Source organism: Serpula lacrymans, assembly GCF_000218685.1.
Source record: "Serpula lacrymans var. lacrymans S7.9 unplaced genomic scaffold SERLAscaffold_4, whole genome shotgun sequence".
In the NCBI taxonomy this organism is placed as follows: Eukaryota; Fungi; Basidiomycota; class Agaricomycetes; order Boletales; family Serpulaceae; genus Serpula; species Serpula lacrymans.
Window position 1 is genome coordinate 3,027,585 of NW_006763293.1, and position 13,865 is coordinate 3,041,449.

General features: G+C 43.4%; 3 protein-coding genes across 3 annotated transcripts; 1 reads left to right on the forward strand and 2 right to left on the reverse strand.

Annotated features, from left to right (window-relative positions):
• Positions 1-4,232: 4,232 nt before the first annotated feature.
• On the reverse strand, positions 4,233-4,958 carry SERLADRAFT_414242 (uncharacterized protein; the record flags this gene model as incomplete). The annotated part of the gene is made up of 3 exons (XM_007316120.1): positions 4,233-4,526; positions 4,585-4,827; positions 4,892-4,958. 2 exons carry the CDS (start codon positions 4,797-4,799, stop codon positions 4,364-4,366), a joined length of 378 nt encoding a protein of 125 aa, XP_007316182.1.
• SERLADRAFT_406958 (uncharacterized protein) lies at positions 4,930-5,641 on the reverse strand (the record flags this gene model as incomplete). Its single annotated transcript, XM_007316121.1, has 2 exons — positions 4,930-4,958; positions 4,996-5,641. 2 exons carry the CDS (start codon positions 5,639-5,641, stop codon positions 4,930-4,932), a joined length of 675 nt encoding a protein of 224 aa, XP_007316183.1.
• An 873-nt stretch (positions 5,642-6,514) lies between these two features.
• Positions 6,515-7,745, forward strand: SERLADRAFT_462590 (uncharacterized protein; the record flags this gene model as incomplete). Its single annotated transcript, XM_007316122.1, has 4 exons — positions 6,515-6,750; positions 6,810-6,971; positions 7,142-7,255; positions 7,479-7,745. 3 exons carry the CDS (start codon positions 6,857-6,859, stop codon positions 7,601-7,603), a joined length of 354 nt encoding a protein of 117 aa, XP_007316184.1.
• Positions 7,746-13,865: the final 6,120 nt, after the last annotated feature.

Consider the following 13,865-nt stretch of genomic DNA (forward strand, 5'->3'; position numbering starts at 1 on the left):
AAATTATCAAGAAGGAGACATCATTTATCTCGCGGGTGAGATAAGTAAATTAAGCAGATATGCGGCTGTCTGATTTTGTAACAGGTTTTTCTCGAGGGGCGTACCAAGTTCGTGTACTTGCAGCGATGATTCATAAGGTAAGATCCTTCTTCCTACATTCTGATGGAAAGGGGATAAATGACATCGCTTGTGGAATAATAGGTTGGCCTCATCCACAAAGGAAACGAAGAACAAATTCCTTTGTATGTGAGCAAGTACTATATCCGTTGACCTTGTCGTTTACCGCCTGTTGTAGTGCTTATGAACTATATGTGAATCCTGAAAGCGGCGAACCCCTCGACATGACCAAGGAGAAGACAGGCGTTTTGGCAAAGCTCCTACACCGCTTTTCTTTGAAGAAAAAGGAGCACGCCAAGAAGCATAATAAGGAGCATGTTGAGCGGCATGGCAAGCTAGAAAATGCAGAAGCGTCCAAAGCTCTGCCTCGTACGGCCGAACCGCCCAAAACACTTCCGAGTCTGGCGGAGCGATTCAAGAAGACGTTTTCCTGGGACGTGAAAGTACACTTCGTTGGCGTTTGGTACGATGTCGAAGCATGCACATCGACTCTATTCTGACTATGTCGTTTAGGGATACTGTATCGTCCATAGGTGTCATCAGAGGGAAGGATTTGCCTGGTACACTGGATCCGGACCATATCTGCTACTTCCGTCATGCCCTCGCCTTGGATGAGCGTCGTGTGAAGTTCCTACCTGAATATTTGCAGGGTGGTGTCATGGAGAAACCAAATGAAGTATGTAAAATTATAGATTGCAAAATCATCATCACTCACTGCGCAGCATTTCGAAAAGACTCAAGGAGAGAGGCAGGATACGAGTCGTGGTAAGAAAATATTATTTCCAAAAAAGTTCGAGTCATTAATGTTATAATGCGTAATCCAAAAGGACCTCCAAAGGTCAAGGAAGTTTGGTTTGCAGGCACACATTCTGATATGTGAGTATATCCTGCGTATCAATTACTGTAACGTCATTAGTATGTCTAGTGGAGGAGGGGTCACTGAAAATCATAGCATGGATAGTCGGACGCCCTCGTCATTATGGATGTCGTATGAAGCGATGTCAGCCGGGCTCAAGCTGAAACTGGACTCTTCACTGGTGGAATGGAATTGGGAAAAGTTAGGTACAGTACACGAGTCGTTGAGCGGAGTATGGAAGATACTGGAATACCTCCCAATCAAGAGACTCACTTACAAGGACGATCATGATCACACTTGGAGGTACGTCAAATTTGTCCGTGGGTTGGACACCTTTGACATTGGCATTTGTGACAAAGGCCTCATCTGGGAGTTGGCCGTCAGATCCAGCCTGGTCAGAAGATACATGTCTCAGTTGCGCTCTGCATGAAATATCACTCGATGGCCCGTTTGAACTCCGGCGATAAACGAGACGTAAATAAACTTGTTGGCATAGCAGGCCTTCATGGAGAAAATGTGTCTCGGATGAAGGAATGGGATGATATATTGGAGAGGGACATCTATGATTATTCTATGGCCGATGAGGTGATTAAAAATCTGGAGGGTTCAGGTGCTGATCGAGACATGTGGCTCTATCGTCTGAAAGTCATACTAACGTCCGGTGAGTGCACACTGAAGAGCGTGTGATAGTACTTAAATACTGATTTGTTATGCAGACGTGGGATTAAACGAGATTTCTCAGTTAAAGGACTTACCCTGTCGTTTGCTGAAAGTCTTCAAGTTCCAGAAAGTGGATAGCGCTTTTATCCTCATTCTGTTGAACCTCTTGGCTGAGAAGCGAAGGACACAAATATGGATAGAGGGGTGACATCACACCTAATTTCTGTCTCCTTTGTATCACTAAAGTCAACTTTCAGCCTTCAATCGCCTGCCACACGCGATGCTCTGAATCAATTGATTAAGGACGATGACGAAAAGGATGATATTGTCCACATATTTATGGTAATATTTGCTGACTCTGACTATTGTGAGTCCTGATACACCCCAAGTGTGCCCAAATCTTGACGAATCACAGTTTCTGATGAGTTGGTGAAACTCGCTCCACAATTGGATCAGTGTTTTATCAAAATGACGAATCTTGACGCGAATTTCATGGGTCTAAGACTTGCAACTATCACTGCGATACCAACTTTAGCTAAAGGAGGTATTGTTTTCTTTTGATTTAGAAGTGCTCAGGCTGATGAATGGACAGACAACTTACGCCTGAAAATCACTAATGATATCTTACATTTACTGTCCAAGGGTCTAGAACCTAAAGATCGAAGGACACACCGAGCTGTGCTCATGGTGCTACCGCAACTAATGGCGTACGGTGCATAGTTCAACCCACGTCGCGTGTATTGTCGCTAACGGGCAATGTAGAAGAACTTCGGCCAAGTGTGCCAAAGCTCAAATTCCTAGATCATCTTGAGCAACTAATCTCGGCTGGTGGGATGGATGTTGTCGGTATAGTCGCAGCATATGCTCAGCATGGTATGCCAACCTCTTAACTTGCATAGCAACAGGCAATTCACTACATCACAGAGGAATTCCGTAGTGTGATGATCCAACCTCATTTCCTGCAGTCGTTCCGCCCTAGCAAGCGGATATTTGAGTCAGCGCTTGCTCAAGACCTCAGTCATGTTATTTTAGAGTTAGCAAAATATGGTGGGCATGTTCTCGCGTCACTATCATGTAGCACTGTTAACTGTATAGCAGAGACATTTCGGCGTAAGATGCTGGAGTTGGGCTTTCAGAAAGACCTGGTAGACTTGCTTGGTGATCTGGACAAGAAGTTACAACTCGCGTCCAGAAATACAATCACATTATTGGCAGAGCACGGTAAATCATTGTCGTCCTGTCATCTTTCTTTTCTTTCTGCTGATTGTTTGTCAAAACATACACGAACCAAAGATGATTGGCATTGGCTTCTTCACTGATCTGAAAGAATTGTTTCACCATCGCTACTGGGAATCAAGAGAATCATCTATTAGTGCTGTTGCGGAATATGCCAAACATGGTGGGCATCTTCGAGCTAGGGTGTTTAAGCAGAACTGACAGTTCAACAGAGGGGCTTCGAAGCAAGATGCTGGAATGTCGCTTCCTTGAGGATTTAGGAGATAGGTTCATCGACGATGACTTGAGGGTGCAACGAGCGGCTGTGAAGGCAATCGCGGTCTTTGCAGAGCATGGTAGGCCATCACTGCCTTGATCACTTATAGCCCCGTTTCTAATGATTCGTCAGACGCGTGCCAAAAGGAGATGCTTAACATTGGCTTTCTGGAATCTCTCCAAGAATTGTTCCACCATAGCGAGTGGACACCAAGATGTTCATCTCTAAGTGCCATGTCTGAATGTGCGAAACATGGTGTGCATATTTGAGCTGGACTTGTTGGGCACAGCTAATGGCTCAACAGAGGTACTTCGAAGCAAGATGCTGGAATCTCGCTTTCTCGACGATTTCAGAGATAGGCTGGGTGATAGTCACGAAGATGTACGATTAGCGTCTGTGAAAGCAATCGCAGCATTCGCAGAACATGGTAGGCCATCCGTTTTCTGATGACTTTCAGCCCCCTCGCTAACGACTCGTCAGATGCATGCCAAAAGGAGATGCTTAAAACTGGTTTTATGGACTATCTCCGAAAAATGTTCCACCATACCGACTGGGAATCGAGAGAATCATCTGTTAGTGTCATTGCAGAATGTGCGAAACATGGTGGGCATCTTTGAGCTGGCCTTTTCAAACACAGCTAACAGCTCAACAGAGGTACTTCGAAGCAAGATGCTGGAATCTCACTTTCTTGACGATCTCAGAGATAGGCTGGGTGATAGTGAGGAAGATGTACAATTAGCGTATGTGAAAGCAATCACAACGTTCGCAGAGAATGGTATGTCACCACTGCCCTGATAATTTTCGGTCTTATGCTGACGGGTTTCCAGACGACTGCCGTCGTATGATGAATGGATCTGGTATGATGGATGCTATGTTGGATTGCCTACGTATTCTTCTTGGTCATTCTTGGTGGGGAGGGGACCCTGCCGATGTTTCAACGCGTCTCGCGCAGTACGGTAGGCGACTCGTTTCTTCTTGTAAACGAGTATGGCTGACGATTCCGCAGAAGATGTCCGGGCGAAGATGCTGAAGTCTGGATATGTGGCCAGTCTGAGGAAGATGCGTGATTTTGGTGAGAAATATGGCCCGCCAGCCGAACGGGCTTCATCATCATTCGCAGCGACATTCTCCATAATCATTTGGCAACTATCTGGGGATCGTTACAACATAGCAGCATGGGAGTCTAATTTAAGTGGCACCATCAAACTACCCGCTTTCGAACCGTCATGATGATTTAGCTACACTAGAGGCCTGGCACGGTACTTACAGCTGAAACAGTGTACTAGAATATGCAGACATGTTGGGGTGGCGGGTAATAGACGCCGCTCTGTCTGCTCCATGAAAATAAATAATGGGAAGAATATGACATGTTTGACAGCTTTGCTGTCTTCCTGGCTACGACTGTGATACAGATACTTGTTAGTTTTGAAAGTAGTAATGCTCAAATAGACTCACGAACAAACTTGGCATCCCTTCTTCAAGCTGCGAAGGCCGCGTTGTCAGACTGACGGTTTTCGTCTTCACGCATTCTCGCTTTGAGTTGGTCCAATTCAGCCTGTTTTTCAGCCTCGCGTCGGGCACTTTCAGCCTCGCGTCGGGCACTTTCAGCCTCGCGTCGGGCACTGTCAGCCTTCTGGTGTTCCATTTCAGCCTTGAGTTGCTCTCGTTCCGCATTACCTTCGTCTCTCCCAGTTTGAATCAACTGTCGATGAGTTTAAACAAATTAAGTAATAGATAGCAAAATACGACAGCGAGAGTTTACTCACTTTACGTCGACTTTCTTCTCGTTTTCTCTGTTCCTCCCTCACCCTGTCACACGCCTCGCGCCATGACCTGTTATATTCTTCAGTTATCGTCTCTATACTGTTACGATGGTCGAATTTCAACCCGTGATAGTTGGCGCGCATGTCGTGTGAACTACACTTCTCCTCTGCATTTGGAAATAGTTTCTTCAACGTGTCAAACACGGTATTCGCAAACCAGTAGCACTGGTGCTCATAAAGATTGTAGAGCGGGGCGTGTTTGTTGATGACTTTCAACAGGATGCATAGCTGCCGAACAGAAGGCGATAAATAATTTCCGGTGATATTGGAGGGACAAGACTCGGAGAATGTAAGGGTACAGAGCTCCCTGTATGGTTTATACGGTTTAGTCAACTCCGTTTTATCGTCTTCTTTGGTGATGACAATACGATCATGGGCAGGAGTATCGGAGACTGACGGTGACACAATGGCAGAGCCTAGAGGGGTATGAACAGACGAGTTGGGTGACGGAGCGGAGGGTGAACGGTCGACGACCACAAGTGCCTTGTTCGTGATGTTTGGGTCCGGGTAGCGAACGGAAATCAACAAGAATTCGTGTTTCTTGTCGTCTTTGCATTTACAAAACACGATGTGGTCGATATAACAATTTGTGGACCTATCGTCTAAGCAAAGCTGCCGCTCCCATGACTCAGGTCCCATAGGCCCGATGACGCCCTCCTGGAATATGCCAAAAATGTCGTTTGGATAAGGCATATGTGGTCGAAAAAGAGTCGAGTAGATGTTATGGAGAATAAGAGAAAAACGACCTGAACCCATCTTTAATCTGTAGCTGGTGAGGGCTGTAAGGGCTGAGGGTGTTTCAAGTTCCAGAGGGTCTGACCGTCTTCAATGGCGCTGGCAATGCTATGATATGAGAGTCTATCAAATCAAACTTCTAACAAGCTCGTGTACTACACATGTCTCGTACATAAGCGCCCATAAGGTCCAGTAAATTGCCGTGAGAATGTTCACGATGTCTACATATGGGCAACTTGAACATCCTGTTCGGACTCGGTGCAAGTAATCCATCACACCCTACACCAATCATTCTCCTGGGGTCCATGCTTCAATGACAGTCTGAATACTCGCCTTCAACGGCCTGCGCACTTCAAACCCAGAAGATAAATTATCAACCGAGTGCGTCGTGCTTGGGTCATGCTACCACAAAATCACCTTAAGCTTTTCACCGGTCACCCGTGAATCAATGGAGCGGCACACGGCTTCTGAACAAGTGGCCTGGTATATATATCAGAGCAAATCCAGACATCTCAATCGACTCGATGGACTGACATAGTCAAGCATTCATTACATCAACTTATAGTCATAGAACACTGATTCGTTTACAGAGGCCCTCAATAGTGAACAAATAGCACCAAAGCCAGTCAGGGGCTTGCGGGAAGGTATGACTCGGACGTGTCGAATCACGGTTACTGTAGGGAATATTTTTCCCTTCACCCTCGCATCGCATGACTCACGATCGTAAATATCTTCCAGTCTCTTTCCAGATCAGGCGAGGATTCTCATTATCATGATGGACACTATCACTGATGACGGTTCGTGGTCACCTCCTTAGGGCCCAAGCAACGTGTAATTCACCTCGGTTACTCCCCTACCATTCATTGCGCATGGAAATATCTTACTCCAGTGTCAGCTGTCAACGGACGAAAGCAATTGTCGCAATACACCGAGACGTTGGCATGAGCTTGATGTACCTGTGCTTATGCCGCTAGCTGGGATCATGACGCGTTTGATTCATCAGCGCAGCCTCGCATAAACGTATAGCCTTTATCGACAGCATTCCACATCAAGTCCAGTTTGAACGGGGTAAGATTCGTTCAACCTATCAATTTCACACACCCTAAAGCTTTGATGCATGTACTAGGTTTTAGCCCTAACCAGTGCATCGTGGAATTGAGAAGCTCTCTACTGATGCTTTACTGTTTAGCACTTTATCATTGCAGGGGTGGACGGCACGATTTATCGGGGGCTAATGTATCTCCCCGAAACAGTGCGGTCGAGCTAAGGTATCACCTATTCACCATAAGTTAGTGTGCTATCTCATGATGGCGTAGTTCTGTGAATATTGACCGACTAATGAATACTTCTCCCTGGAAACTGGATATTGTCATGCTTGTATATGGCCGGACTTCGACTTGCATTGTAATCTCTGCTGGACTTCCATGCACTTTTTTTCATGCCCCACAAATATCACAGCAAAATTCCGCGCGGTGCTCCACCGGGCTATCCAGACCGGCTTGCGGGAGGGAGCAGACGACATCCAGATCAACGGAGCCTTGCAGCTCCAAATCGGCTGGATGCACATCCACGGTAAGTCTTCCCCAAACACTTTCCTCTCTTTGCATTGTGATTGTGATGGGGGCTAACAACCCTCATCAATTTTTTTCGTGGTGATGAAAAACAAAAGGAATGTCCCAGCACTCGGACGCGTCAGCGACCCGGATGACATCTTGACTTCCGTCTTGGTGGAGGACAGCCAGGTAATGTTTCTCGAAGCAACACACTCCTCCCCTCTCGTTAAACGCTCTTCTAGATCCAACCCGACACGTACCAAGTCATGCCCTCTTATTATTTATCAGATACCAGACAAATGTCCGGCGGAATAGACGTGTACAGCCTACCACCAAAAGGGTGGTACAGCCCGCTGCAAAGTCTTAGATAACAAAATGCATGCAAAAGTGGCAACAGTACTGACATTCTGAGCATGCTATCCCTACAAACCATATAAGAAAATAAAACACCACACCATAGAATATGGTCTCATTGGACTGTTCCACCTACAGCTCATATGGTTGGAGGGTACTATGTCATTCTATATGTGCTGTATATTAAGTCGTTCGGGTTTGATCTAATAAGATAAGGTGTCTCAGATCTTGTAGAAGAGTCTGAGCTATATTCAAAGTAAGTACCTAATAAGATAAGATGTCTATACTAGGGATCAGATAGGTATTCAAAAGGGGGGAAATAAGGGAGTCTCACCTCAGATCTCATAGAAGAGTCTGAGGTGGTACATAGCAACCAGGCCTCTTTATAAGTAGGTAAGTGAACGGAATCAAAAAGTTTTCTGATGGTATAAATTGGTGCACAGGCCACCTGAACTTACATGCCTTCCTTTCTAGGCATTTTGTGTTGGCTTGTCTCCTTGTTCAACACTCTCCGTCCAACACTCCCCCTCAAGCCGCACGGAGTCCTAGCACGGCAGCAAAGTGCTTTGCTTTTGTAGATGGTAATGCCTTGGTAAGCATGTCTGCAATCATATCATTTTTTGGGCAATAAACCATCTTGATCTTCCCCTGTTCTATAGTGTGACATATGAAATGCAATCATATGTTGATATGCTTTGTCCTTGCTTCACTTCCAAAGATTTCTCTCATGAGCATCCTAATCCAGAGAAGTTCTTTTGTGGTGTGGGTTGCAGCCACATACTTGGCCTCTGTGGTTGACAGTACAATCAGTTCTTGTTGCTTTGAGAACCACAAGATAGTCCCACTGTCCAACATGGTCCTAGCATAGCCAAAGCTCACACGTCCCCTTCAGATACTTCACCACTCTTTTTGCCACTTCCAAATATGCTTTCTCAGGATTCTCTATGAACCTCGAGAGTATAGCTATGGCGTGTGCAATGTCTGGCCAAGTGGCAATCACAGCATACATAAGAGACCCTACAATTTCTCGATAAGGTGCGTCTCTCATTTCAGCAAAGTCCTCGGGTGTCTTGGGGCATTGATCTTTTATTAGGTTGGTGTTTGCCACTATTGGCATCAACGGAGGCTTTGCATCCTCAAGACCAAAACTGTGAGGAATCAATTTTTCCTATTGCATTCCCATCATGTCGTGGTTATCCAATTCATTCCCTGTCACTCCTCTCGCTCTTGGACTAGAAATCACAGTCGGCATTCTGTTACTGTTATCCTTTTTCTTTTTATTTTCCATTCATACTCACATCCTATTGTATCTGCTATGAAGAATGGTTGTAGACCCTCAAGAAGATATCCAGATGACATAGCAATGATTCAATGCTATGTCTGGGAATACTTTGGAGGACCATAGATAAGCAAGGTAGGCTATGAATCAGTGCCTTCTCATGGGCTAACTGATACAGCCAATCATACACCTCTTACCAATACAATAGATTGGACCACTTTCTCTCTCTTTTCTTATTGGTTAGTTGGTTGGTCAGACCACTTTCTTAACTCTTCTTTCTTTCAGTCTGACCATTGCTGTTCACTATATAAGGAAGTACATACTCGATGTATTATTCCTTAGTTCAATATTAGTTTGTATTTGTGCTTATACTGATACTCTTCAACCTCAAGTACTCTGATTCACCGCCCTCTTCAGGGACTTGACCAGACATCTGTTGTTGTTATATAGCTTTGTATTCATTGCCTGACAAAAACATTTGATTATGGCATCAATATACAAACATTGGGATAGACTAATAGTTTGAGTGAGTCTGTCCCTTTTTATCTCCATACCTAGCATCCAGTGTAACTTGCCAAGATTGCTAACCTTAAAAAGTTTGAGTAGTTCCTTTTTCAAGGCCGTCATATGTGCTGCCATTGGTGCAGCAAGTGTCATGTTATTAACATGGACAGCTATGATGGTGAGCTTGTTTGCTTTCTACTTGTAGAAGATGGCATGATCTGACTCACATTGTTTCAGTCCTATTTTCTTTAGGTCTTCTCATAATATTTGGTACCAGCAATGTGCTGCCTGTTTCAGGCCATACAGGGTTTTATTGAGGCAAAGTACCTGTTCTTCTCATCCTGGGGCAGCATAGCCTGGGGGTTGGTGTCAGGCAACAAATACAAAGCTATATAACAACAACAGATGTCTAGTCAAGTCCCTGAAGAGGGCGGTGAATCAGAGTACTGAGGTTGAAGAGTATCAGTATAAGCACAAATCCAAACTAATATTGAGCTAAGGAATAATACATCGAGTATGTACTTCCTTATATAGTGAACAACGATGGTCAGACCAAAAAGGGGAAGAGTTAAAAAAGTGGTCTGACCAGTTAACTAACCAATAAGAAAAGAAAGTAAAAGTGGTCCAATCTATCATATGTACTAATCATGTAAGAAAGAGTATTGGTAAGAGGTGTACAATTGGCTGTATCAGTAAGCCCATGAGAAGGCGCTGATCCATAGCCTACCTTGCTTATCTATATTCCTCCTAAGTATTTCCAGACATAGCATTGCATCAGGAAAAACCTAGTTTCCTTTTATAGCTATTAAAGCTGTCATAGTGCTATATAGGAAAAATAGTAGCTATAGTACGCCTAGACAAGTTCCTATTATATAGCATTATATAGCAGGGCTATTTTGAGATGTTTGCTATACCAGCTATAGTATCACTTCTGTGATATATGCAATCCATCTCCACTATGGCTTCTCTCATAGAATATAATAGATATAACAATCATCAATGGTTATTTCAGAATGATCATATTATATATGTTCTACAAGCTTATCATAGTTTTCAAATTCTCTCAGTTTTGTTCACTATTATTATAGCATCCTAGCCAGAGATTATATGCAGAGAATTTATTATAGTATGTTCCTGATACCACCCCAGGCAGGGACTTAATCCATTACATAAGGGCCTCAAAGACCTATTCTTTGTCAACGGATGTGGGACCTTAAGTATCCCCTCACTGCCAAGGTTTCCTAGCCAAGTATATATATAGTATTTCTAAATACAGCGGTACTTGAACAACCCTCTGAAAACCCTCCTGTGGTGCCCTCTGGAGTTTGTAAAATATTTTTTTGTTCCATAGGCCTTCTAGGGCAATGTTTATTAAGAACAAAGCTTGAAGGAAGTGTCTAGCCACTTGCTGAGAGCAATCAGGGACTGGAACTAGAGTCCAATGTGAGTAACTTTATTATTAGAGAGTATGACAGGTATACAGTACCTAGAGTCCAATGTGAGTAACTAGAGAATAGGAAGCATTGGACTCTGCAATACTGTCCGAAGTTTTGTAAACAAAGGTAAACAAAGCAGCCACAAAGGCGAAATAATAGAGAACACAATCAATAGTGAATGATAGAAGAATAGATAGAGAAAGGAATGAAAATATGTAGGTAGCACAAAGGTGCAGAATCACCAAAACTAACAATATTTACAGCAATATTTCCATATAATGCATACTCTTTATGTGCTCGTAAAATGCTCTGTCAAACCTCTGTCAGACCCTCAGGCAACCTGTAGAAATCCTTCTGTGAAACCTTGTGACCCTCTAGCCACTACTGTGTTCGGGTTAATCATCCACCTTAGGCAGGACCCTGATCGCTAAAGTAGTAGCCTTGAAGGGGGGTTTTTTGTTGATAGAAATAGGGCCTCAAAGGCTCCCTCTGTGCGATGCTCTAGGCTTAAATATATATATGGAATTAGCAAAAGTAGTACTAATCTTGATGTGACACTTCAGTCACCCCCAAAACATAAGCATTTAGCTTCAACTATCTGTGTAAATGTATAAAGCTAAGAGCTTGTTTTTCCTGGTATCATCCCAAGTGCTCCAGCAAGGATGGGATCATCCCAGAAGTGGGATAATACCACCCTTCTGGGATTTTCCCATGGTATCAGACCATTTGTTATGGTGGGATAATCCCAGACATTTGCCACATGTCACATGGTGTCAGGGGGGCTTTACTGCAAAAATAGTTCCTGCATAAATGTAGCCAACATCAATACATTATCAATAGTACTAATAGCCATGAAGCAGAATACAATACTACCTGCTTTCATCATTTATAACATATATACAAATTTCAAATGGTGTTTACTCTCAATTGAACCTTAATTTGTCCAGCTTCTAGTGTAATATCATATACTATAGATTGATGGAGGAGACTTTGACCAAAGGTTAGTGTAACTAATTGTGACGTATAACCATTTACAAATTAACCTGATTTAATTCAGTTGATTAGGAGATAATTCAACCATATCTCTTTTCCTTAACTGACTATATAACTTTGTCATTCCTACTTATCATATAATTTACTGCATATCACAAAGTAGATTTATCTACCCTGGATTTCTATCAATGTTACTTAAAATGGCTTATAGTCAAAGGAATACAAGATGTTTGACAATACCAAGCATATACATCTGCAGGATTACAATACCTCTCATTCAGGCTCATCCAACTTTAAATAATGTAACACTCTTGCAACCAGGCAAAGATATGTCACAAATCCATTTAATGTGCTGATCCAAAAGATATGATATTTTTTTGAATTGTGCAGCTTTATCCAAGTGCCTGAACTGAAAAATGCACAAAGATACCAGTCCGAGTAAGTACTACATATTCATTATCCTTCCCTCTGCTGCATCATTGTCAAAGGCAGAACATGTCTTGCATGAGACAAATTGCTGGCTCTTTGTGGCAGCCCAGCATCCACAAGCCAACACCCATTTTATCCACTATATGTCCCCATGCATACAATTGATTATAAATTTTTGTGAAAACAAAAATGGCTGAAAGGTGTGCTCTGCATGCTTATGCAATTTCATGTGACTTGGGATGAACCTACGTGAGGGCTACTCTGAATCACTGTCCCAGTTCAACCTTAGGTTCATCCAGGTCCTACCATAACATAATAGTTGGTTTACAAACAAAATACTGCAACATGTAAAAAATGGAAACTGCTGGAAAAGGACAATAATATTTTAAGCTGCTGGGAACTTACCTATGATTATATGTTACAGAATAACCTTAGTGCATTTCAGGAGTATTTTCCCCTGTCATGCTGAGTCACCAGCAGCCTAAGCATGCTATTCAATAATTCTGTTCCTGTTGTGGGATCTCCCTGTCCTATTCTGACTCAGGGTGATCTTGTCCCCTGCTTGGATTTGTCTGTGATGTAGTGAGATGATCCTATGTAATTTGGAGATTTTTCTAGATCAGATTGAACTGGAATGATCCCATCTCTTTCCAAGACTTTCCTTGGCTGGTTTGGGATGATGCTTTACCCTTCAGGCATTGGTCCATATCAAATTGTGATGATCCCATCCCATTTGGTATTTGTCCACATTTAACTGGGATCATCCCCTTTTTTGCTGGGATTTTCCCAGATTGGTTTGAGATGACCCTATCCCCCCTTGGTATTTGTCCATGTTGAACTGAGATTTTCCCAGATTGATTTGGGATCATCCCATCCTCTTTTGGTATTTGTCCATGTTGAGCTGGGATTATCCCATCTCTGGCTGGGATTTTCCCAGAGTAGATTGGGATCATCCCATCCTCTTTTGGTATCTGTCCATGTTGAGCTGGGATTGTCCCATCTCATTTGGTATTTGTCCATGTTTAACTGGGATCATCCTATCTCTTGTTGGGATCTTCCCAGATTGGTTTGGGATCATCCCATCCTCTTTTGGTATTAGTCCATGTTGAGCTGGGATCATCCCATCTTATTTAGTATTTGTCCATGCTTAACTGGGATCATCCCATCCTTTGGTGGGATTTTCCCAGATTGGTTTGGGATCATCCCGTCCTCTTTTGGTATTTGTCCATGTTGAGCTGGGATCATCCCATCTCTGGCTGGGATTTTCCCAGAGTGGATTGGGATCATCCCATCCTCTTTGGTATTTGTCCATGTTAAGCTGGGATTTTCCCAGATTCAATTGGGATCATCCCATCCTCTTTTGGTATTTGTCCATGCTTAACTGGGATCATCCCATCTCTTGCTGGGATTTTCCCATATTGGTTTGGGATCATCCCATCTCATTTGGTATTTGTCCATGCTTAACTGGGATTTTCCCAGATTGGTTTGGGATCATCCCAGATTGGCTTGGGATTATCCCATCCTCTTGTGGTATTTGTCCACATTGAGCTGGGATCATCCTATCCCTTTATGGTATTTGTCCATATTGAACTGGGATGATCCCACCCCCTTCTGGTATTTGTCCATGTGAGAAG